The 25047-nt window shown below is 48.8% G+C and overlaps 1 protein-coding gene and 1 pseudogene across 3 annotated transcripts in view; one reads left to right on the top strand and one right to left on the bottom strand.

Moving 5' to 3' along the window:
* Nucleotides 1–22550, bottom strand: part of CLCN1 (chloride voltage-gated channel 1) — a 34235-nt gene extending 11685 nt beyond the window's left edge. The window contains exons 1-14 of one of the 3 annotated variants that reach the window (XM_042926907.1): nucleotides 22216–22550; nucleotides 18826–18946; nucleotides 18326–18457; nucleotides 17626–17754; nucleotides 17241–17374; nucleotides 16018–16095; nucleotides 15504–15582; nucleotides 9461–9586; nucleotides 9089–9173; nucleotides 8781–8882; nucleotides 8209–8293; nucleotides 7614–7763; nucleotides 1268–1337; nucleotides 968–1078 (exon numbers count right to left, since the gene is read on the bottom strand). In XM_042926907.1, the coding sequence (XP_042782841.1) occupies nucleotides 968–1078; nucleotides 1268–1337; nucleotides 7614–7763; nucleotides 8209–8293; nucleotides 8781–8882; nucleotides 9089–9173; nucleotides 9461–9586; nucleotides 15504–15582; nucleotides 16018–16095; nucleotides 17241–17374; nucleotides 17626–17754; nucleotides 18326–18457; nucleotides 18826–18946; nucleotides 22216–22320 (1507 nt within the window). In that variant the 5' untranslated portion in view covers nucleotides 22321–22550. Of the gene's footprint in view, nucleotides 1–967; nucleotides 1079–1267; nucleotides 1338–7613; nucleotides 7764–8208; nucleotides 8294–8780; nucleotides 8883–9088; nucleotides 9174–9460; nucleotides 9587–14852; nucleotides 14932–15503; nucleotides 15583–16017; nucleotides 16096–17240; nucleotides 17375–17625; nucleotides 17755–18325; nucleotides 18458–18825; nucleotides 18947–21549; nucleotides 21816–22215 lie in introns of those variants that run through there. The other 2 variants (XM_042926906.1, XM_042926908.1) reach the window with 2 other exon arrangements.
* LOC122212944 lies at nucleotides 4850–5178 on the top strand (annotated as a pseudogene).
* Nucleotides 22551–25047: the final 2497 nt, after the last annotated feature.

Here is a 25047-nt window from a genome sequence, read left to right as displayed (position 1 = left end):
GAACTCTTTGAAAACAGAATCTGTCTTATTTGTTTTTAGTTATGTTTTCCCATCAACAGAAATAGTTGCTAGAAGGTATACATGGAAAGAGAACAAGAAAAATTTACAAAAGAGAGGGGCACAGTCAGTAGAGCGTGCAATTCTTGATCTCGGGGTGGTGAGTTCAAGCCCCATGTTGGGTGTACAGCTTACTTGATGGGGAATAAGAGCAGATGACTCTTACTGATGAAAGAGGCTTTTGTAAAGGACTGTGATTGGGGAGTAAGGTCGCCATATGCAATGTAAAGCCGGTTAAGGCTTCTATATTTAAGGGAGGCATGGCCTTAGATGTTATGGGATTTTGGTGAAGAACATAGGAGGGAGGAGGCATACTAATTTTGAGGATTACACTGGCTTCTGTGTTAGACATGGTTTCAGTTGGATGGTTTCAGTTGGATTATCACAGATTATCAGAATGTTAGGACCGTGAGATATCTCAGAAGTCACGTGAGGGCAAAGAAAGTGGGGTGCAGAAAGGTAGCTAACTTGCTCTGTAGTCATGCAGGTGACAAGTGGCAGGGATGAGCACAGAGCCCATGTTTCTTAGGTCTTAGTCATGTACTCTTAAGTCCCGTCAATATTGGTACATCTGCAGGTTGGGAGTATCCAAGCAAGTCACCTGCACTGCTGTTTCTCTGATTCTTTGGAAGCAAAGAAAAACCCTCACCAAACATTCAGACACAATCCTAGGTGCTTTCCTTCTTATCTTGTTTAATCCCCATAATAATCCCTTTTCTACATAAAGAAACTAAGGCTCAAAGACGTTCAATAAGAGCTAATGAGAGTCAGAGCCAAGGGCTGATTATTTGAACAAAAGTTGAATCAAATAGCATAAAATTAAAACCTCATTGTGGAGCCTGGAATAAAGATGTCATGGGAGAGTTTGAGTGTGGCTATTAGGGGTTCCGGAGGGTAGAATGTGTCTCACCAATTACTGCATAGCCGCCGGGTAGGATCTTGTAGATGATGTCATCGAATAGGATACCGTCAGGGAATAGCATGGCCATGATCTCTCCCACCAGTCTTCCAAATGCAGCTCCTAGAGGAAAGACAAAAGGAACGAAGGTATTGAAAGATCCAAGTTCCAGATCCTCTATATTTTCAGAGCCAATCCCTGCTTGGGCACTAAGACCAAACATAAGCCCCAAGCATCCAGACCTTTCCTTGATTTCCCAGTACCCTAGATTGCAGCTCTCAGTAAGATCCCAGGCTTCCCACCAGAACTTACCTAGCACAAACACAGGCATGAAGCCTCCACAGGGTATGGGCATAGTGGTGGCCACGATGGACATCCAAAACTGGGGTAAAAAGAGGCATCAGGACACCCTCTCAACCCTGCCCAATACACATGCATACACTCCACCCTCTCCCCACTTCCAACCCTCCTTCTTGCTTCGAGAGTCACAGAAACCCTGGGATAGCAAATCTTTTTGGAAGCCATTTTGTCTGCACCCTTCCTCCAGAACCAAAAAAAATGTGGAGTGCTCAGTCTAAGAGACAACCAAAGACAACATTATAAGAAAGTTCCTCCTGATCGTTAACTCAAATCGTTCTGACTTGGAGTGACTGTGTTTGCCTTTAGGCAATCTAGAAGGAAGAGTGGAGCCCCTGAAGACTCCTGTCCCTGCTCCAGAAGGCTCCTGGCCTATACTGTACCCTCTTAGCCTGAAAAGGTCACCTCAGCTGAACAGCCTAAAAGTCTTGAAGCTGGAAGATATCTTTTCCCAGTCAGATTATGTTTCTGAAAAAGAGCCCATTTCTGAGTGGCAGACACCTTGAAGTCTTAGTGACTTACTACATGACTAATGTAGCTTTGAGGTGGTCATTTACAAAGCTGTTTATATGGTAAACCTCACAAGGGAGTCTGGAGTGAAGCCTGTCTTGCCGGAGCCATTTCCTAACATCAAATCACCTTAAGCAGAGATTCAAAACACATCAGATCTGTCCTGGCCATCCTGGAAGGGCACACTGAGAAACCTAGCCAATCTCCAAGGCCAACTCTGTCGGGAAGTATTCCAACAGAAATTGGAACAATTTTAGCAAAAGCAATAGGTACATTCTGTGGCAAGGAATGCAGAAGAATTGAGAAATAAGAGTGGAGAAAAGAGTATTGGTTGAGCTTTTGGAATATCTGTGAAAGAAATAAAAATGTGAGACATAGCATGTGAATTAGGTTTACGTATCACTTCCAAAATACGTCAGCTAATCTTACAAAAGGATCTCAAACTAATTTGGTGAAAGATGGTAGCAGCTAAGTCCAAACAAATTGACAGGATGAAACATTTACAATTAAAAACCTATGCAAATTTACTGTAAGCTGGTAAGAAATAAATTTCTTAATATTCTGAACCTTAGAAAGATTCCCTTGAGGAGTGCCTGGGTGACTCGGTCGGTTAAGTTTAGGTCGTGATCTCACGGCCTGTGAGTTCGAGCCCTGTGTCTGACAGCACAGAGCCTGCTTGGGATTCTCTATCTCCCTCTCTCTCTGCCCATCCCTCGTTCATTCTCTGTCTCTCTCTCTCTGAAAATAAATAAAAATTAAAAAAAAAAAAAGATTCCATTGAGACAGGGCTGGTGTCAAGAGCCATGACAAAAACTCTGGGAAGGTTTCTTTCCAGAAGCTCTGAGTTGATGCAAAATGCATACATACTTCTTCAGGTCAGAATATGAGTGGGTAAAACAGTTGAGAACTGCAAAGTCAAGTGAAGAGATATAAACTAAGAACTCCTTGAGTAGAAAGCAACCGCATGCCTCTTCTCTGCCTGCTCTCAGCACTGGCATGGTGCTCATAAATGCAAGTCAGATGTAGGTAGGTCACTAGGGAGGGAGGGAAGGAGGGAGGAAGGAAAGAAAGAAGAGAGTTTGCTTGGTCCATGCAAGTGTCTGTGCAAATAGTGTCCATACAAAACAGAAAAGGCTTCTCAGAGCTAATATTTGCTGCAACACCCAACAGAAATGTTCGCTGGTAAACTGGTTGAAACTGCAGATGACCAGACACCATGTCAGTCTGTCTGGACATGGAGTTCTAGACCCTTCTAGTTTAACCTTCATAAGTGATTCTGACATATGACAATTGGAGACCCTTTGAACTATTCTGTGCCATCTTTTTGGAATAAGCACATGAAAGCCATATAGAATTTTGTTGGCTTGGGTTTACCTGAACGCTCCAGTAATACAGATAATACGTGGATAATAGGGCTGAATTCAGAGGACAAAGTTTGGATTATCCCCCAAGATATGTGTAAGAACAGATGAGGATCAGAGGACATGGAAGTGATCAAGCCCTGTAGCACAAAGAATGACATATGAGGTTAGCAAACTTTCTGAGCTATTAGCACATGAAAGGAAGGATCCAGAAGCAATGTAAGTAATGTGGAACACAAATAACTCCCAAGAATTTAAACACCCAGTTCTAGAGAACTGGGAAACTAGACACCCGTTATGACAGATGTCACTTTATTTAGACCCTCCACAAGAAGGAGTGCTATGAAGAATTCTACTGAACCCTGGGCTATGCTGAACAGTGATACTAGGTAATGATGTTGGACTCTTAAAAAGGGAAACTGAGAAGTTGTAATATTCATACCCATTGTGGGAGCTGGTGACTTACAGCATGGTGATACTTTCTATGTCTTAAGACTGAGGAATACAGAAGTTCCTTTCATCATTAGCTGAGAACCTTATCTACCTGTATGGATACTGCCTGTGTATGTATGTATGTATGTATGTATGTATGTATGTGTATATATATATGTGTGTGTGTATAGGTAACCTACTACCTACACTTTAAATTTTTTTTTTTTAATTTTTAATGTTTATTTATTTTTGAGACAGAGAGAGACAGAGCATGAACGGGGGAGGGGCAGAGAGAGAGGGAGACACAGAATCCGAAGCAGGCTCCAGGCTCTGAGCCATCAGCCCAGAGCCCGACGCGGGGCTCGAACTTACGGACCGCAAGATCATGACCTGAGCCGAAGTCGGACGCCCAACCGACTGAGCCACCCAGGCGCCCCAAATTTTTTTTTTAAGACAGAGAGAGACAGAGCATGAGTGGGGATGGGGCAGAGAGAGAGAGTGAGACACAGAATCTGAAGCAGGCTCCAGGCTCTGAGCTGTCAGCACACCCTACGTGAGGCTCGACCTCACGAACTGTGAGATCATGACCTGAGCTGAAGTTGGACACTCAACCAACTGAGCCACTCAGGCACCCTTTTTAAAAACATTTTTTTAAATTTATTTTTAAGACAGAGAGACCATTACCTACACTTCAGAATAAAGGGATGTGTATGTGTCCAATAGCAGAACAGTGAAAATGCTGGAAGCAATGATAATCAATCAGACAATATCAGATTTATAGCAGTGAGTGGTTTTATGTGTATAAATATTATAGAATAGCACAGGCCTGCTACATACTGTGGGGCTTGAAACATAGCCCAGGAAGTATATGAGTTTCTCCCCCTGACATGCTTATGATATACACATTATCAAGGATGTAATTCAGTGAGAAATTAATAATAGTGACATACAGTTGAGTCCTGCTATATAATCCAATTAGGCTTCTTAGAATAAACTTTAATCTGTGAAGTTGAATCCAGATATATACTTGGGAATCTGAGATGAGGTGAAGTGAGGTGTAGGGGAAATGTTGAAAAATATACAGTATTTTGTTTCTTCAAAACTTTTCAAAAGCTTGACATTTTCTTTTAATTATTTTTTTATTTTTTTATTATTATTATTATTATTTTGCTCCTTCTACTATCTTGGAACCTGTGGAGGCCTGCTGGGAACAGGACTCCTGAAAATGACAAGTATGTCTGGAAGGCTGTAGTCCAAAGCCATTTTTGCTGGCTATAAGCGGGGTCTCCAGAACCAGGGAACACACAGCTCTTCTTAAAATTGAAGGTGTTTATGCTCGAGATGAAACTGAATTCTATCTAGGCAAGAGATGTGCTTCTGTGTACAAGGCAAAGAACAACACAGTGACTCCTGGTGGCAAACCGAACAAAACCAGAATACTCAGGAAAAGTAACTCATGCTCCAGGAAACAGTGGCATGGTTCGTGCCAAATTCCAAAGCAACCTTCCTACTAAAGCCATTGGCCACAGAATCTGTGTGACGTTGTACCCCTCAAGGATTTAAACTAACTGAAAAGTAAATAAATAAAGATGTAGATTTGTTCTCCTGTTAAAAAAAAAAGTTGGTTTTTTTTGTTTTTGTTTTTTTTTTAATTTTAGAGAGAGAGAGGGTGCATGCAAGCAAGGGAGAGGGGCAGAGGGAGAGAGAGAATCCTAGACAGGCTCCACAGCTAGCACAGAGCCTGACGTGGGGCTCAATCCCATGACCATGAGCTCATGACCTGAGCTGAAATCAAGAGTCAAATGCTCAACTGACTGAGTCACCCAGGCGCCCCAAAACCTTGACATTTTAAAAGTATATATGATCCTATCAACAACAGCCAAATTATAGAAACAGCCTAAATGTCCATCGACTGAAGAATGGATAAAAAAGATGTGGTATATATACACAATGGAATAGTACTTGGCTATCAAAAAGAATGAAATCTTGCAATTTGCAGCAACACTGATAGAATTAGAATGAATTATGCTAAGCGAAATAAGTCAGAGAAAGATAAATATCATATGATTTCACTCATATGTGCAATTTAAGAAACAGAACAGATGAACATAGAGGAAAGGGAAAGAAAAATAAGATGAAAACAGAGAGGGGTGCCTGGGTGGCTCAGTCGGTTAAGCGTCTAAATTCGGCTCAGGTCATGATCTCACAGTTCATGGGTTTGAGCCCCGCGTCGGGTTCTATGCTGATAGCTTGGGGCCTGGAGCCTGCTTCGGATTCTGGATCTCCCTCTCTCTCTCTCTGCCCCTCCCCCACTCACGTTCTGTCTCCCTCTCTCTGTCAAAAATGAATAAACATTAAAAAAAATTAAAAAAAAAAAAACAACAGAGAGGGAGGCAAACCATAAGAAACTTCTAAGTACAAAAAACGAATTGAGGGTTGATGGGAGGCGGGGCTTGGGTGGGGGGATGCACTAAATGGGTGATGGGTATTAAGGAGGGCCCTTGTTGGGATGAGTACTGGGTGTTATACTAAATTCTACTCCTGGAACCATTATTACACTACTTTAACTAACTTGCATTTGAATAAAATTTTAAAAAAAGTATATATGATCCCAAAGTTACCATACAGCTCAGTCTATATTATTTTCCTTGAACAATAAATTCTGAGATGCTATCAAAACTTGGCCTCGGTTACTTACAGGAAGCTGGGATTTATAAGTGAGAGAAGATGAATGCTGTACTGGAAGTCCAAAAGTCAAATCCCTAACAAGACAGCGAGACTACTTTTACAATAAAAATATCAAATCTTTTGAAGGAACAACAACAGACCTAATTAATAAAGTAGGTGTGCAAAATATGGAAGCTGTTGACCCACTGAACCCACATGGAGTGGAATGGGAAAGAACATGCACAGATACAGCTTCCAGAAACCCAGAGCAAATCCTGAGAATGTAAGTCACAGAATTGGAACCTGGTGCGTCAAGCACCTGGTATCTTTAATCATGGGATCCTTGGCAAGTACATTAAAGGAGCAGCAAAAAACAAAGACATTTTTTTCAACCATAAGCATATATAACTTAGTGACTCATATCCTGCGAAAATATAGATTCACAAAAATTATCACGAATAAGTTAATAGCAAGGTATTCAAAAGCATGAAGGTTCAGTGTGGACAGTCTTTTACTTGAGAACCCTAATATACAGAGGAAATCTTGGAACATACAGGCAACACGCACCGTCAGTAATAAGGCAATCATCAAAAGAGAAAAAAGAAAGGCAAGCAGCAGCCAGAAGAGATGTCACAACTAGGGGTGGAAATAAAAATATCTTTGTATAAGGCGGTGACTGAGAAGCTTAGGAATACATGGTCCTTGATGGGCAGACATGGAAGAGAACGGATGTAAGAGACCAGTTGTGGTTTCCTAACTGAAAGTAGGAGAAAAAGGCTTGAGAGTGGTAAAATCCTCATGGCCTTGCTACCTAACTAGGGAACAATACCATGTATAAAAATTACATACAGTCACTAATAAAATTGATTTAAATATTTTATCTCTTTTGCAATTCTAGAAAAGAGATTACCCACTAGACAGGGGGAAAATGGATATGCAAATCATCCAAAAATGGATAATCAGACACATGGAGAATGAAGTATACAATTATCTAATATGTGGTGGGATTTGGTTAGCTTATCTTAGGTGTTCCCACAGTCATCTATACTGCTCAACCCCGTCTTGTCCTTGTTTACCAGGCTGCTGTGACATCTTAAGCACTTAGCAAGTGGAACTTTTAGCAGGCTTATGGTAATGATGGCAACATCACTAAGTTGACATGAATAGACACTGGCTCACTCCTATAGATGGGCAGCTTACCTGTGCTATGGTTTCCAGCTACTTGTTTTTAGGTCCACATGAAGTTTACTCTTTTCTACCCTATGCAAACCATGGGTTCCAGGTTGAAAACAGACAGAAGCTTAGGGGGTCAGGAGTGCAGGAAGGGGTACCTTCATGATAAAGAAGAGGAGGATGATGATGACGACGTTGACTTGTGGATGGATCCACACAGCCGACTGGCCCAGGCTTGCAGGGTCACCCACATGCTTTACCCACGTGTTGTTGTCAAAGAGGGTACTGATGGCTTCACGAGGCATCAGCTGTGAGAGGAAGAAGCAAAAGGGGGCAGGTCTCCAAGGATGTTTGGTGCTAGCACTTTGTACAGAACTGATTCTCCTGGGGTTTCCCGGGTAGCTCAGTCGGTTAAGCATCCGACTTCAGCTCAGGTTATGATCTCATGGTTCATGAGTTCGAGCCCTGCATCGGGCTTTCTGCTGTCAGCGTGGAGCCTGCTTGGGATTCTATCTCTCCTTCTCTCTGCCCCTCCCTCTCTCTCTCCCAAAAAACAAACAAATATACAAGTGGATTCTCTCGTCTCATTTTTCAAGGGTCTCTCTTGTCTGTTCTTGGGGAGAGATTCTACACTTGGGTAAAAGTACTTGTGCTCAGAAGCTGGAGGGATGTCTGTGCTGTGGCCCTGCCCTGGCTTAGTCCCAGCTCAGTGACCTGATGCCCACCTCCCTCCCCAGACTCTTTGGAGCTGACCTCTCCAGCCATGAATTGACCCATTCCTGGTGGAAAAGTGAATGAAGCGATGACAAAGGTGACGATTCCGGGATACAGCAGGCGACTGAAAAAGACACAGATTTAAGCCCCTCCAAGTTAGCCACAGTGGATGTCACATTGAGCTGGCTAGCTGGGTCCTAGTAGCCCACTGCAGACTTAGCTCTTTGTTTTTATTTTATTTTTTTAGGAGAGAGAGAAAGTGAGTGAGGGAGAGGGGTGGGGTGGGGGGAGGGAGAGAGAGAGAGAGGAGAGAGAGCCCACGAACTGTGAGATCATGACCTGAGCTGAAACCAAGAGTCAGATGCTCAGTCCACTGAGCCACCCAGGCATCCCATCCTCAGCTCTTGAAACACAGAATGTTCTTGCCACCAAAAAGCAATCTTTAACGGGCAAACCACACCGTGTTCTCTCTCTATGTGGAATATCAGGGCTCCTATATTTTATCGCAAGTCATGTATTGGCATTTACAGCCTTTGAGAAAGATTAAAAGGGAGGGGCTCGTGGAGAAAGCAGAAAGTAAATGGGTAGGACACAGAAGGGCAGTGACTCACTGCTTCGCCAGAAACCGGCTGAGGGCCTTGTGCCTTCGGACACCAAGCATGACTTGGCGGTGCAGATACACAAATACAGCTCCCAGGAACCCACAGCAAATCCTGAGGGCGCAAGTCGTACAGCAATGGAACCCTCATCCCAGACCTGGCTGTGGCAGGGAAACAAATACCAGGCGCCCACCCTCCCCCAGCAACTCACACTCACCCACGCCTGCCCCCAGGCTTTCAGCTTGAGGCCCTCCCAGCCCAAAGCCGCACCCTGCCCTGCCCCCACCCCCAGCTAACCACTCCCAGGGCACTCCACTGACCCGATGATGGCAAAGGCTGGGAGTTCCTGCAGGTCAAAGGGGAAATCCATTCGGAAATTGGTTCTGAAGAGGGCGGTGATGGTGACTACGGGATGGAAAGGCATGGTGGGAGCGCCACAGAGACCCGAGGGGAAGCCAGGGTCATCAGCCGAGGGTCAATTCCTTCCTTCCTCCGAGGCCAATGTCACCTCTTCCACTGAATTTCCAGTTTTTATGGCCGAACACTGCCCTTCTACTCCGTGATCCAGGACCTATATCTTTGCTCTATATCCTCGGGCCCACTTCCGAAATAATGCCATCCATTCCTTTTCTAAACCGCCCTAAGGAGCTTCCCTACACGCCCCATTACCAGCCTCCCTCTTTCCCTGTTACCGGCATCCTTGTTCCACACGGCCAGCACGCGGAAAACAAAGGCACTGAACGTGGCCGCAAAGAATCCTCGCCAGTAGTTCCGCACGGCAAAGTAGGTAGAGGTGACCTCGATGCTGAACAGCACTCCTGCAGGGGCGTGGGGGTGGTCAGGGCCAGACAGAGTAAGAGGCTCTCCCCCAGCCCCCACCCTGTGGCCCCGAGGTGCTTTTGCTGAAACCTGAATCACGAGGGGAAGCAGCAGTGGGAAGTAATGGTCTCCTGGAACCTCACGCTCTAAAACATACACCTGCCCACGCTGGCGGTTGTTTGCAGGCCGGGGATGTGGTCCAGTAAGATACAGAGAGGAGCTCGGGGTGGGGGATGGGGAGTGTGGTCCTCAACCCACAGACCGAGGGGGTCAGGTGGTCCCACCCTCTCTCTCCCTTAGAAAGTAGGGTTGGGTGGGATTCACGATTGTCAGCCACAGGGACTTAAGGGTTGTTGCAAAGTTTCTGCAGGGAAGTTACGGGAGAAAACATTTCCAGAGCGGGTGCTCAGCAGAGCTGTGAGGCAGAGCTCAGGACCCATGGGAACTCTCCTTCACATTCCCTCCAATCTCTACCCCCTCCTCCCAGGTACCACATACCTTGAGGCAACTTTATAAGGAACAAATAAGAAAAATGAACATGAGAAGCCTTCATGAGAGCTGACAATAATCAATATTCCAAGAAAAGAAGAGGATTCATCAAAGTGTTTAAAAATTAATATTAGGGGCGCCTGGGCAGCTCAGTCGGCTGAGTGTCTGACTCTTGATTCTGGCTCAGGCCATGATCCCGGGTCATGAGATTGAGCCCTGTGCATGCACGTTGAGTGCAGAGCCAGCTTAATATTCTCTCTCTCTCTCTCTCTCTCTCTCCCTCTCCCCCTCTCCCCTGTGCGTGCTCTCTCTCAAATTAAAAAAAAAAAGTTAACATTAAAAACTTGACATAAAATAACAAAAACAAGGGGAAAAACCAAGAGGCTAGGAGTCAAAAACAATTTGTTTCAGAAAGGTGAGTGGGGCAGAAGGAAAGCTAATTAAAAGGCCTATATAGCACTGTTTCTAAGCAGATGCTGGAGTGGAAAATGAGGAGGTCGATACACAGACCGATAGCAAGCAGAGGGAGGGACAAAGTGAGGAACGCTAATGAGGGCCTAAAAGCGAGATTCAAGAGACAGCAAGGAAAATAACCTTTGAACGTATTAAGAATACGGGAGTGGACTTTGATTAGATGCAGGATAAAAATTGATGGCAAGAAGAAGTAGCTAGCTAAGCCTCATCTTTATGGAAAATGAGGAAGAGAAACCAGAAAAATGCAGCATGTAACTAGATGAGTGGAGGAGGGGCCTGGGCCCAAGAGCAACCAGGAACCAGATAAGGTGCGTCTCCTCCTTTCCCCCCACGGTGAACGGTTGCTGGCCTGAGACCCCTCAGGTAGCAGCTTCCGTCCGAGTCAATGTTTTTCTCCCTGTTCTACATGCAAAGTCACAACTCTGGACTCCTCCGGGACTGCCCCGCTCTGTTTCACAGGTGACAGTCAATAGTTGAGTAAGTTACTTGCGCCAAGAGGATAGTGGCCTGCCGGTTACTCCCTCACAGAGTAGCTGCAGCATTTTGGGTGAGGGTCCCTAGGGGTCAGCTCAAAAGTCACCTTCTCTGGGAAGGCATTCCAGGTGCCCCTCGTCAGGTGGAAACAGCTGACTGTCTCAGAATTTTGGACTGTTTGAGCACTTGTTATGTGTTTCCATCTCTGAGTTCCCCCTAGGATCAAAAGTTCCTTGGAAACCACCACCTAATACAATGCCTGACACATCGTCGGGGCTTTCTGTCTGTTCTATGGGTGAACGGGAGAGGAAGGGGAGGAGAGAGAACAAGAGAGAACAGAACGGGTGAAATTTCAGAGAGCGGAGCGAGGGAAGGGGGAATTTGGGGCAGCTGGAGCTGCCAGCCACCCTTTCTGCCCCTGCTCCTCAAATCACGGCCGGTAAGGCTGCTGTCTCCTCGGGCTGAAAGGAGGATTTGACACAGTGTGGGGAGCAGGTGGAGGAAGTCTCTCTCCTTTTCTTTACCAGTAATAAAACAAAGTCAGCTTTGATTTGTTGGGGTGTAAGCTATCCAACTTATGAATATTTTACGACCATATTTTGAAACCCTGGGCTAGATTTTCTTTCCTATGATGTGGTTCTGGGAATGCTTTCCCCAGCAGTCTGTCACTCTATACTCAGGAATGAGAACTGATTTTACTATTAGTCTGAGCCAAGCAGAAAATGGGCCGCTAAGAGCAAACAAAGCATTAAAAACACAAACAGCTTCTGGAAACTCTCTGGTTTTTGTTCCGTGGTACAGCTCTCTTCTGCCCCCCTGGATGTTCCCTGTTCTCCCCCTCTGGCTCCTTTGCCCCTGCCCAAGCCAGGGCCTTGACCTTGGTCTCCTGCTCTTGCTACTCACAGACACACTTTCTCGATTTCATGGCTTCAACTGCCACCGACAGGCTACTTGTTAGCAAAGCCATGTGTTCAGCTCAGTTCCTGGACTTCAGACTCAACAGTCCAGCTGTCTGGTCGGTATCACTCGGCTATGCCACTGGATCTTCAAACTCAATAGATGTAAAGTAAAATGGATCAACTCCTCCAGACCCGTTTCACGTCCCATATTCCTTGTCTTGCTGACCAGCACCGCTGTCCACCCAATTTTCCTTGGAATAAACTTTGGGAGTTGGCCCAGATTCCTCTTTCTGTCTCATCCTTTATAGCCTCACATAAAATCAACCTCCAGGACACATCAATTTTACTTTCTATCATCCATATGTATCATCCTCTTCTCTCTTCTTCCTCTGTCCAGTCTCTCATCATCTGGCATCAGGGCTTTGACAATAGCCTTCTTCTTAATCTTAGACTTAATCCTGTTAATCCACAGGCTGGTCCAACTCTGCACGCATCTGCTGGAGGGACTGGATGGATGTGCCGGGCTTGTCGTGCGTCACTCCCTTCCTTGTACAGAATTCTTCCATGGCTCCCCTTCCCCCGTGACAGCATTTCCAAAAGCCCGATCTGTGAGGTCCTTTGAGTCTTATGAGAAGTTCCTTGCAGAAGGGATTCTGTGGGAAATGCTATACTGGAGCCACATTTTGCATATTCACAAAGCATGCCAGCATATCCAACATTCCGATAACTCTTCCAGTTTAAAGAACTAGCTGTTTAACACAGTGTTTTTCCAACTTATTTGACCTTGGAACACTTTTCACATGTTACCTCTATTAATGCCATGGAGAACCATGTTCTGTAAAACACATTTGGACCTTCACGATTCATGATTTCCTTCCTTCATGGTTTCCCTGTGCAGACTCACTTCCTGTTCCTGTTTCTCTTAACAATGCTCTCATCTACTGTGATTACAGCCCCCAGATCTTGACTTTGCAATGCTGTCTCTTCTGTCCAAAGTACCCTGTCCTCATTGTCTTCCTTGCACTTTGCCCAAACTGTCATCAAGACACTTCTTTGGGTGGGCTATGATGATGGGTTTATCTGCCCATCCACCCCGTCAGCTGTGAGCCCCTGGGAGTATGGGATCCAGCACACCCAGAGGGCACACAGCACAGAGGGCACACGGTAGAAGCAAAAAGATGTTTGTCGTTTTAGCAGGTTGTTGAAGCAGATTTCTTTCATCAGTGTAAGGAATTAAGAGTTGGCTATATAATGAATAAATTATCGTTTTACTAATGTTTTCTTTCAGAATTACTCTATGTTCTTAAAAAAAGAAAAATAATCAAATAAGCCTACCTTCCAGGGTATTTATTTTTTTAATTTTTAAAAAATTTGAGAAAGAGTGTGTGCATTCGTGCGCAAGTGGGGGAGGGGCAGAGAAAGGGAGAGAGGATCTCAATCAGGTTCCATGCTCAGCACAGAACCCAATGCTGGGCTTGATTCCAAGACCCTGGGATCATGACCTGAGCTGAAATCAAGAGCCGGATGCTCAACTGACTGAGCCACCCAGGCGCCCCCTGAAAATTGCATCTTAATTTTTCAGTACTGAACCTTTTCTCGGGTCAAGAGCCATGTTTTACCTGTCGCTCCCTTACCACCTTCCCTATATTCTACACTGGACCAAGAGAAACCTTCCTCGTTCATCCTCGACATTCCAGTTTTATGCAAAAAATACACATTCTCTTCATTTTAAAATAATCTGGCTGATTAAAAAAAAAAAAAATTAAAAAGCCCACCTGTCTGAAAATGCTTTTCAGACCTTCTGGATTTGTAAGGCAAAAAGAGAAAGTAAAGGTGAAAGTGGGTACAAATGTTAAGTGTGAATGTCTAACGTGTACAGAAATTCAAACGCACTGAAGTGTGTACAGAAACTCAAATACACCCCTCACTCGTGGAGACTGGTGACTTTAATGACAAGAGCTGACACCAGAAGTACAGACAGGATGCTAGCTGATCTTACGCTGGGCACAGCATCAGGACAAACGGGTATGACACACTTTCTGCTCCCTCTGAACGCTTACTCGTAAGTCATTCCTGAGCTGAGACGTGGGAGTTACCTGCGCACTCCTCTATGAAGGGACTGATTACATTTTCATAATTGAAAAGCTACCTCTAACGTTTAAGGAGCATATGCTTTTCCGGCAATTTTGTTTCCCCAGTGTCAACTCGGTGCCCTTTTTATCACCAATGAATCCAATGAATGAATGATTCATGTAGTCCCTCCTGTGTTAATCTTGTTACAACGGACTCACCACTAAGTAAACATGGCTGCTTTCTCTGTCCGTGCCCACTTGTTAGTGACCCAGGACAAAGAAAACAGTCTGAAAAGCTGCCCTTTGCCTTTCATGTGCGGGGAGAACTAATCTCAGGTTTATGTTGCTGTCAGGGAGCAAAGGTGCTTTTAATTCCTGTCCGCAGCCCTCGTTAAAGCTGACCATTAGTCTGAATAACCACACCTAGACCCCCGTGTCCTTGATAACACGCACAATGGAAGCTCTCCCGTGGAGAACACACTACATAAGGTCCCCTGTTAGAGGACGTAATAAGTGGAGGGCAAAGGTGTCCAACAATTTTGACAGGCTTTATTGGTTACAAGTAGGGGGACTGGGGGGACTGCCTTGGTTTTCATTCCCCGCTCTACCTCTTGCTAATGGGCTGGCCTTGCTCAAGTCACTTACCCTCTCTGTGATCAGTTTTCTCCTCCCTCTCCTCTGTGCTGTCGGTCTCATACAGTTTTTAGCAGGAGTAAGGTGCTTAGAACATCACCTGCACATGGTAAATGCTCACTAAAGTTTGCTGTTCTTGTCATACTTTGGTTTTAACTGGCAGTATCGCACTTGGGGAGCAGGGCCAGGCAGTGGACTGATGTAGGAGGGGGTAAATCACTTGCCTCCAAGTGGTGTCCCAAAACAACAGCCAACTCCCACAGCACAGCCCACAGTCAGCATGTCAGTGTAATAGTATGGCTGCTACTAGGGGAGAGAGACAGACAGACAGAGAGATGGGGGGTGGGGCAGGGAAGGGGAGCAGAGAGGAACGGAGAACAGGCAAGGGTGGGGAATAAGGCAGAAAGAGAGGCTTAAGTCACAGAGACTCACAGTGGTCCCATCTCCCCAGTGATTCCCAGGTCAAGAGATACTCAGTTAGTTTGGCAAACAGGAAGTGACCTCATAGGGCAAGCCAAACTTAGAAATAAAAGGTAAATATATGCAAGGCAGGTAAGCCAATAAATGATCATCAGAGAGGGGCTGGAGATGGGGACAACCCGGGCAAGAAGTGTCAATAGGAAGAGAAACAGAGGACTTCAGACAGACCGTACCAATAAAAGCCTGCATAAAACAGCCGCCAGCCGCGAAAGAACACATAGCCCTTTGGTGGAAAAGCGTAGGTGCCTGGAACCCAGGGGCTGCGATCCGGGGTCACTCCTTGAATGCCCACCCACCAGTCCCTTCAGCGAGCACCCTCTCCACCCCAAAGCTTAGGCAGCCACTCAAACCCCCTTCCAGGTCGTGCTCCGGGGTAGGGAGGAAGTGGGACTTGCCTCCGATAGGGGCTGCAAAGCAGCATCCCACGCCCACCGCACAGGCCGGCACCAGGAGATCAAGCCGCCCAGACACGGTCTGCAACAGAGAAGCACGCAGGACGAGGAGGGTGGAGGGCTAGGGCCAGCAGCAGTGCTTGTGAGAGATGGGGTGGGGAGGACCAGGAAAACAGAGGGACAGGGTGGGTACAGGAGGCAAGGGCGGAGCTTGGATGGGGCAAGGGGGTGGGGGCGTGGGGGCGTGGGGGGGGGGGGCACTGACGAGGGGCAGCATGGGAGCTGGTGGGCCTGCAGGCCTGGAGGAGCCCGGGAGCAGATCGAGAAGGGCGGCCGGGAAAAGGCTGGGGTACGTGGCGGGGGGGGGCGGGGCCGGGGCGCGGTGTGTGTGTAGAATAAAGGAGCGTGGGTTAGCGCGACGCCCCATTTCAGCATCATGGCCAGCCCAGAGCAAAGGCAGCCCTCCCGACGCCCTAAGCACACACAGCCCATCCCTCATTTTCTTTCTCAACCTTACCTCATATACCCCGCAGAACATTGACATGAACTTGCTGAGGACAGCAGCACAGATGCTGGCTATGTGCACAAATGGGCCCTGGGAGAGAGAGGGAGGTGAGGGGTCAGCAGCAGGGGTCCAGACAGGAGGCTGTGCGTCCTTCACTGGACAAGCTTTATGGCTCCAGGCACTGAGCTGGGTGCCACAAATGCGGCAGTGACCACGACAGAGGATCTGCCCTCCTGAACTTCATTCCAGAGGGGAAGGGGGTGGGGGGTGAGGGGGGGGGGGGAGATGGACCAGCATTTCAATCAGGCTACAGGTGGGGAAAATGAGAAAGGGTGAGGGGATAGAGAGAGGCAGACACACTAGGGTGTGATGTGGGTTTAGAGAAGGCACTCGGGGACGGCCACAATTGAGTAGTGTCTCCACTGAAATGAGGCAGTGAGCCACGTGGGTGTCAGGAGGAAGAACGCTCCACGCTGGGTCCTGGGACGGGAACAGCTTGTGCGATTGAGGGACAGGAAGACCCTGTCACCCAAACGCAGTGAACAAGGGAAGCTTGGGAGAGCAGAAGACCAGACAGAAAGAAGCCAGATCAGCACAGGTCTCCTAGGCCCCAGAGAGACGTTTGTACTTGATTTTTAGAAGACTGGAAAGCCATTAGAAGTTCTTAAGCAGAGGTTCTGCCAGTACTGATTCCATTTTGAAAAGACTCTGGCTGCCGTGTGGATTCCCGATTGTGGCCGGGCAAGAATGCACGTGAGTATAACCTTGAAAAAACACAGCCTCTCTCTGGGGTTCAGCTTCCGTAATATTAAAACAAGGAAACTGGTCCGAAGTGCCTCCAAGGCAGTGGTCCTCCACCCGGCGAGATCCCTCTCCCCACCCCCCAGGGAAATTTGCCAGTATCTGGAGGCATTCTGATTCTTGAAACTAGGGGGCGCTACCAACATCTAGGAGGTAGAGGCCAGGGATCTGCTAAACCTTCCACAATGCACAGGGCAGCCCCCCAGAACCAAGAATTACCCGACCCAAAATGTCAACAGGGCCCAGTCTGGGAGACTGCTCTAAGGCCCTACCGGCTCAGACTTCTGTTATTCTACTCCAGGACTAGGACCTTCCCTAGTATTTCCCCTCCCTAACGTACCCTGGCGCGGGCTCTCCCAGCGCCCCTGGTCTCAGGCTCCCAGAGCTCCCTCCGGGCTCAGTGCTGCCCTCTGCCGGAGCACCAGTGGACTTACCTCCTTCCCCACAGGAATGCCACTGCCCAGCCCTGCAGTCAGGGCCACAACCTTGGCCACAAAGGCCTTGACGGTGAGATATTCCTTCAGGATGACCCCACGGAGTATTGTCTTCATCTCAGGGATCCCGGAGCCTAAAAGGTTCAAAGAGTGATTATGTGCCGCTTCCAGCTAGAGGTTAAAAGGGAGACAAACATCCAGACAGGTGGACGTGGTGATGGGCGTGGGTGGGGAGACGATGGCAAGACAGGGGAAAGGGCCGTCAGTCGGGTTGAGGGGCTGAGCGAGGGAGGAAGGGCACTGGAAGGGTCTACAGGCTAAAGAGATAACACTGATGACACGACAGGGGTAGGGTGGTGAGCGGATGGAGGGGGGAGGTTCTCACCAACGGCCTGGGGAGAGATGAGGTGGCAAAAGAGGGCGCTGAAGAGGATGAGAGTTAGCGGGAAGGTGACCCAGACCAGGTACTGCAGAGGCAGGCTGGGCTGCATCTGGTAATAGGTCCACTTGTAGGCTGCAGAGACACGTGCCTGAGCTCAGTCCCAGAGTGGCGGGATGTCACCGCACCCCCACGGTGCAGCACATCACAGTGTGCAAGGAGCGTCCTCACGGCCTGGCCATCCCGTCTGACCTCACCACACGGTATTGTTCTCACTGGACACAAGGGAGCCCGAGTTGTGGGAGGTGCCGTGACCTGTCCAAGTTCCCACCACTTGTAGGAGGTAGAATCTGCGAACCCCACTTCTGAGTGCTGGGACTGCAGGCTGCCCCAGTTTGCCCAGAACCTGGGGTGGGGGGAGGGTGCCTGGGACTCAGGGTGGTCAGTGCCCAAACCAGAAAAGCCCTGGGGAAATGGGGATGAGCTGGTCACCCTATTAGAGGGGCACCCACAGGTTGTATGGCAGCAGCTGAAGGGGCAGAAGTGGATCTGGGTCCGGGTCTGGTCTTCTCCTGGGCCAGACCTCCTCTGTGCAGCGCCCCCCTCTCCCCCAAACACGCCCAGCTTATCCTAGGCAGGAACTCTAGAAACTCTAGGAACCGCTGTGCGAAGAGAGGCTGAGGGTAAAGGACCAGGTTAAACCTACCCTGAAGGCTTTTGGCACTGACATAATCCATGCTCCAGCTAACCAGAGCCATAAGCAGTCCCAGGAGCACCAGAAAGATCCAGTCTTCTCCTAATTTCCTTCTTACCATGTGTCCCAGGCGGCGCATACAGTCTGGGAAGAGGGAAAGACAAAAAGAGCGGCTAACCGGTCACTGCTCCGGGCTGTGATTGAGGACAGGAGCGGAGGAGCTGGGCCCCTGGGGTCTTGTCTATCTCTGCACCTCATTCACTGGGTTTGCCCATGGGATACCTGAGTTCTTTCTAACTCTCCTTTCCTGGGGGTGGCTGGGAGGGAGAAGAGGGAGCCAGGCAGGGTGAGAGGAGGCAGAGAGAGATGCCTTTCCCTACTGCTTGGAGGGGGACTTGGGTGTGGGTGAGGGGAGGGCAGAGAGTGAGCTACAGGCGGTGGGGATGTCCCAGTTCTCCTAATCCCTGCGCCTCCTTCCATTCCAGATCCCTTTATTCCTTAGTCCCCGTCACCTTGACATTTAGAAGAGTGATCCTCATCCTTGCTGTCCAGGCTGTCACTGGAGCCCGTCTTCGGGGGCATCCCCATGCCCTGCTCCTTGTGCGGGGGCTGCTGTTTGTGATGGCCATAAATCTGGACACGGGGGGAATGGGAAACGTCTGTTTTGTTGGAGTCTGAAGGAATAGACGGAGGGAAGCACCCAGACCCACAGGGGAAACAAACAGCTTTTTAAATTCCTGGGCGTTGAGAGCCTCACGTAGGGTCACTTTGTGGTGGTCCCTGCCCTCGGTGCTCCATCTACACGCTCCCACTCTGGACGCCTTTACCCCTGTACCCATCCTCACCCCATCTCTGTCCTCATCTTGATGGATGGCAAGGAGGCCAGCTTCTACTCTAAAGTGGAGACACAGGAACTCTGCTAAGACGGGGCATCCGTGTCAATCAGGTGTTTTATGTGTGACCCAGCTTACTGTGTGTCAGCCTCTCCCTACTATCCCAGACCCCCCTTCTCTGCCTGGCGTCCCTCCTAGGAATCCTGACGTGGACCAGCAAGGACAGACTAGCAGGGGACTCTTGGTTTCTCTTTGCCTTGGTGTGTCTGGCCTCTCTTGAGGCCCCTCAGATGCTCTCTCAAGTTCGGAGGAAGCCCACCCGCCTCACCTCCCTGTGCTCATGTGCACAAACAGGAAGCAGACCTGGTAAGGGACTTCCCATGGCAGGATTACTAGACGCTCACACTACGGGGAGAGGACAGAGCGGCGCCCCTCAGATCTGGGAGCCCTCTGCTCTCATCCCCATGGAGAACACGTGTGTTTGGGGCAAGGGGAGCAAGGGCTCTCACTGCTTTTGGTCTGTCCTCCCCCCCTTCACTAGCTCCGTCCTCTGGGGCCAGGGTCAGGCCAGGTCGTGTTGCCAGTTCTGGGAGAGCCTGGGGGGGAGAGATCTGATTTCACAATATGAGCAGCAGAGTTTACGCCCCAGTTCTGGACGGGAGCACACTCTTTGCCCAGCTCATGGCTGTTCTGTCTTCTGGGATGAGATGGGTGACTGAGCGAGACAGTGTGTCCCTCCCTGCGCTACCTGGCCCCAGAGAGCAGACACTCCCCCTGTGGCTCAGTGCATGTCCCTCCACCTGCTGTTTCAGCTGTCTGGGGCCTCAGGCTGGTGGAGGCAAGGAAGGGGGTGTGGAGGTGAGGAAGGGGGTGCTCCAGACCAAACCCTGGCTGGGAAACACCTGAGAGAGCCAAATCTGTGCCGGGTGGTTCAGGGCGAGGCACCGCATCAGAGCAGAGCTCGGGGAAGGGAGGGACAGCTCAAGTGTGAGGGGGATGCTGGGATTCACGGGTGTGTAGGGGTGAGGCTGGGAATGGGAAGGAGAGGTGAAGCAGTGTAGACACAATATCGGTGATTGTTGAAAGCTGGGTAAGGGGCATTTGGGGGTTCATTACACGGGTCTATTTTTTAAGTTTGGAATTTTCCATAATAAAAATGAAACAAAGAAAAACTTAAGTCCAAACCTCTCTTCTTTACTTTCAGGCCAGCTCTACTTCTGAAATTAATTTACCATTCTTCTCCATCAGGAAGCTTCCTGCTACTTTGTCGCCGCACCTTGACGGCATTTCACTCGCCCACGGAGGCATGTGGTGGCATGTGGTGACCGGTGAGAGGAGCAGGGCCCTGAGGAGGGGCCTTTCTGTCCAATCCCGTCTGGTGTTGCAAGGCCAGGCCAGGCCCCACCTTCTCTGGGAAGCCCCTCTCCCCACACTCACCATTCCCATCTCTCCTGACTTTGTGTCCCCGCCCCCACTGATTCCCCAGGGGTGCCCTTAGTAACCATCTCCATCTCCGGGATGATGCCAACTGCTGCGTGGATCCTCTCGTCCCCCAGTGCTGACATCACCTGCACAGCCACCCCTTGGTTCCCTGCCCTGTCTGCATCCCCTCATCACCCACCCCTCCCCGCCATCTTTAGCTAAAACACGTGCACACACACTTCCTCACGGATCACCTGCCTGTTTATCTGCGGCAACCTCGCAAGCTTTCCTTCATAGTTGTGCCGTCAGTCCCCTTTTCCGTGCTAGATGTCCACAGCCCACCCATCCAGACGCCCGCAGTGAGCTCACTAGGCACGCACACCTCTACCTCCCCGGGGCGGGGCACCTGCAACCTGATGGGCTCCTACCTGATCCACCTTCCCACCCAAAAGTTAGGCTGCGGTTCTTCTGCTCATTTTGACCCTGGTGTACCTTTGATCACTGATCTGCAATCCAGTTCGTTTTCTCCACTTACCCCAGCACCTTTCTTCTGCCTTGTGCAGAAGCGTTTATTTGTGCGCGCACTGCAGAGGGTCAGCAGGGAGAGAGCTGGTGGTGTCTGCGTGGGGGTGAGGGAGTAAGAGGCAGCTTCACACAGAGGTGTGGGCTCCCACGCCAACCACTCTGGGCAGGTTATGTAAGCACGGGCTAGTCAAGCCTGTGTGGCTATGCCTTTCCCCCCTAGGATTCGGGTGTCCTGTTAGTCAGGGTTATATAAAAAAAGGGGATGGGATCTCTATAAATGCATGCTTAGCTGAGCTCAGCCCTTTGAAGGATTTTCGTATTTTGAACACATCACCATGTACTTTTTAAAGTTAACACAACACTTCTCCCGCTTTCACCTGATTCCTCATTCCCCCACCCCCAGCCGTCACACAACTGTCCCCCGGATTCCACCACCCCCTCCCCCTTGGACTTTACCTGTGTGGGGCGGGTGTTGGGACGGGGGCCCGCGTCCCTCCGGAGCCTGTGCTGAAGGGCCCCATTTTCGGAGGGTAGTCCGTAGCTGGTGCAGTGCTCAAAAGGCATATACTGGTACTGGGGGGCACTACCCCACCAGCTTTGCTCCCCCCCACGCCGCTGGGACTCCGACCGCTCCATGTTCCTTCCCCGGGCCAGGCCTTGGCCTGCTCGCCCCGGGGCCTCCCCCAGTACAGCTCCTTAAGCCCGTCCTCTTGCCTGTCCCCAAGGCGTCTGGGGCAGCATGCCCACCCCCAGCTATTTATAGCCATCTCTCCGTCACATGACCCCCCCCATTGCCACATCTGATCTGCTTGGGGTCGAAGCAGGTGTGAGAGGGGTGCGGGGGAGGGGTTGGGACAAGAACCTGAGGGACAGCCCGCAGGGAATTCCCTCGGCGGGGGCCAGCAGCCCTATCCCCTCCATAGTCACAAGGAGGCTTCCAGCCCCAAGCCACTGGGCCCCCTTATAAACATCGCCCAGACCAGCATGGAGAGGGGCTCTGCACACTCAGACCTGTGTGTTCCCGGGGGCACCGGACCTGCACCCTTAGGGTGTCCTGCCCTCGCTTCCCCGAGGAAAGGTGAGGGGTGGGTGCTGGATGGAGGGATCCGGAGGATAACTCACGTGAGAGAGTAACTGGTGCCTCTCTGCCATCTTTCCCTGTCCAGTTGCTCCCAGCTCAGTATCTTCCCAAGATTGAGTCTTCATCTGTGGGGCCAACTCTCCCATCCCGGCCAGTTTTCAGGTTGCCCCTCCAGCTTTGCTATTTCTATCTGCCAGAGGCCACTAATAATGCTTTGGTGTCATCCCCGTGACGCCACTCTTATTACCCACTGGGTGTGGGAAGCAGGGGTAACAGCCTTGGGTTCTGGCCTTTCTCCCACTTCCCAGACAGATATGTCAGTCACACCAGAAGCCTGGACTCTCGGGGAGGGACGGAGCCTCCATGTAGACTATGGAGCACCTGCCTAGGTCTGTCAGGGCAGGTTAGATAACACGGGAGAAGGAGAAGTGGGTCAGGGGCATGGGGTGGGTGGGGGGGGGAAGGGAGTGTCTCTCATCATGAGCCCAACAAACAAAAAGGATGACGGGGAAGTTCTCTGCTACTCCTCCTTTTTCGGGTCAATAAGTTTTGGCCAAGGCCCAACTACCCTATCTGGTGTCTTTTTTTTTTTTTTTTTTAAGCCAAGTTTCCTAGGACATTCCTTCCCCTGTGAACTCCTCACTATAGAAGAAAAGTTACAAACATGAGCCAACGCAAAGTTTAGAATTTGTCACCAAGTGGGGTCCGCCCCAGGGTATTCCAAGTTCAGGGACTGCAGGGTACTGACACCAATCACTTGCTCTGCAATTAAACCTTGACCTCGGCTAAATGGCACTGTCCAAAGCAGGGGAGGTGGATGCCATTAAAAGCACGTTTTCTAACACCAACCCTATGAGCTCGAAGGCTTATAATCCACCGCCAATGATTACAAATGTGTGCTGGTGTGAGGGCCTGAAGGCTGACAGATGCCTTCTCTGCAGGCAGAACGTAAGGAAAGAGATCTAATGATTTGGTGTAAGATGAAAGAATAGAGTGCCAAAGTCAAAGTAGGTTCTTTGGGGGAGGCGGGAACTTTAGAAACAGAAAACGTTGTCACGTTTGAGAAGGGCTCTCCTGAATGTAGCCAGTTTCTATAGACACTCAATAATCCTGAGAAACAAGTATCTAACACAATTACTGTTTCTTCATGCTTCCTTAGAAAATCAGGACCTGGTTATAGATTCCAGGATTTGAAGGCAGAGAGATCAGTGGGACTGGGAAAATCCACACTCCACCAAGCCAAGTAGAAACACCATCTTGTGAAGTAGAAAAACCAGATTCTGAAACTGGGAGAGTCAAGGCAACCTACTGCTGCTAACGCTGAGGGCAGGGATTTGTGAGTAACTTGAGTCTGACATCGGAAATTGTTAATATCTCATGGGTTACCATCTTTAAGAGAACAAGAAAATAAAATGTCAGGGTGCCTGGATGGCTTGGTTGGGGGAGTGTGCACCTCTTGATTTGGGGCTGTAAGTTCAAGCCCCATGCTGACTGTAGAGAATACTTAACTAAAGTCTTTAAAACGGAGAAAAGAACATGTAAACTATGACCACCCCCTACCCATAGGTACAATGCTTGGGTTCTTATTTAGAAGATGGGTTTCTGGGGAGTTCTGTGAAAAGCTCCACAATCTGGAAACAAATTTATAAGCATGCACACATTCTAGAAGGTATGTATACTGTGTAAAGAATGAATTATTCTGGGGTTTTGAATATATTTTTTTAAGCTTATTTTTTTGTTTTTTGAGAAAGAGACAGTGAGTGGAGGAGGGGCAGAGAGACGGACAGAGAGAATCCCACACAGGCTCTGCACCATCAGTGTAGAGCCTGATGCAGGGCTCAAACCCACGAACCGGGATATCATGACCCGAGCTGAAGTCGGACGCTTAACCAACTGAGCCACCCAGGTGCCCCTTGAAGAGATTTTCTTGGGGTCTACGATACTAAAAAGTAAAACCTATAGGCTTATGGAATTGCTATTTGAAGGGAGGTTGCCAAAAATGACCATATGGGACACATGTGCAGGGGAAAGTGTGTGTTGGAGTACAGGTGGGTGTGAATGAGCCACTGCCCGCCCCCTCGCCCAACAGCTTCCCATCAACTGAAGCATGAACTTTCTCTCTGGGTTACACCCTTGTTTTCAGACCTCTTCAAATCCAGCCCCCCAGCCCACTGGACAATGCACCATTACATTGTCTTTAACGGCCTCCAGACATCACTTTCCCTCTGCACATCTAGTCTAGCATCAAACCCATGACCACATGCTTTTGTTTCACCTAGGCAACTGTTAACTCTGCGTCCACCACCCCCCAAGCCGCACACACCTTCTAATTGTACTCGCTGGTAGTAGTAGCTTCTTTACTCCCCACTGGATCCCGCCCCCCCAGATCTTTACAAATACTTGGTCCCTTCCAAGGCCTGCATGAGGCCTTCCTGATAGCACTGGAGAGGTCTCTTTCTCTTCTGGTTTCTCAAACATGATACACTTGTTCTCTATTCTCTACCTAAAATAGTGCAAAGATGGGATAGTCTCTGGTCTCAGGCTTATTTTCCCAGCCCAGTGGGAAAAATCTATAACCCAAAAAAGTGAAGAGGAAAAAAAAAATCTCATGCTAGGAAGTCACAGAAGTCATACTGTTAGTTAAGAGCATACATTAAAGCTAACATTTTGTTTCACATCCTGACCTCAGTTTCTTTAGAAAGGCAGTAACTTAGAGGGTTATGGTAGTAAGAGAATGCATGCAAAAAACTTCCAGTGTTTGCCCTCATAGCAAGCACTGAATATGAATGCATATTATTGAACTGAAGCTCATTCTGCCAGAGTTCACAATTCTCAAGCATTTGTAATGCATTAATACTGTGTCACCACACATC

The sequence above is a fragment of the Panthera leo genome, chromosome A2 (assembly GCF_018350215.1).
Source record: "Panthera leo isolate Ple1 chromosome A2, P.leo_Ple1_pat1.1, whole genome shotgun sequence".
NCBI classification, from domain to species: Eukaryota; Metazoa; Chordata; class Mammalia; order Carnivora; family Felidae; genus Panthera; species Panthera leo.
This window is presented reverse-complemented; position numbering and strand designations above follow the sequence as displayed.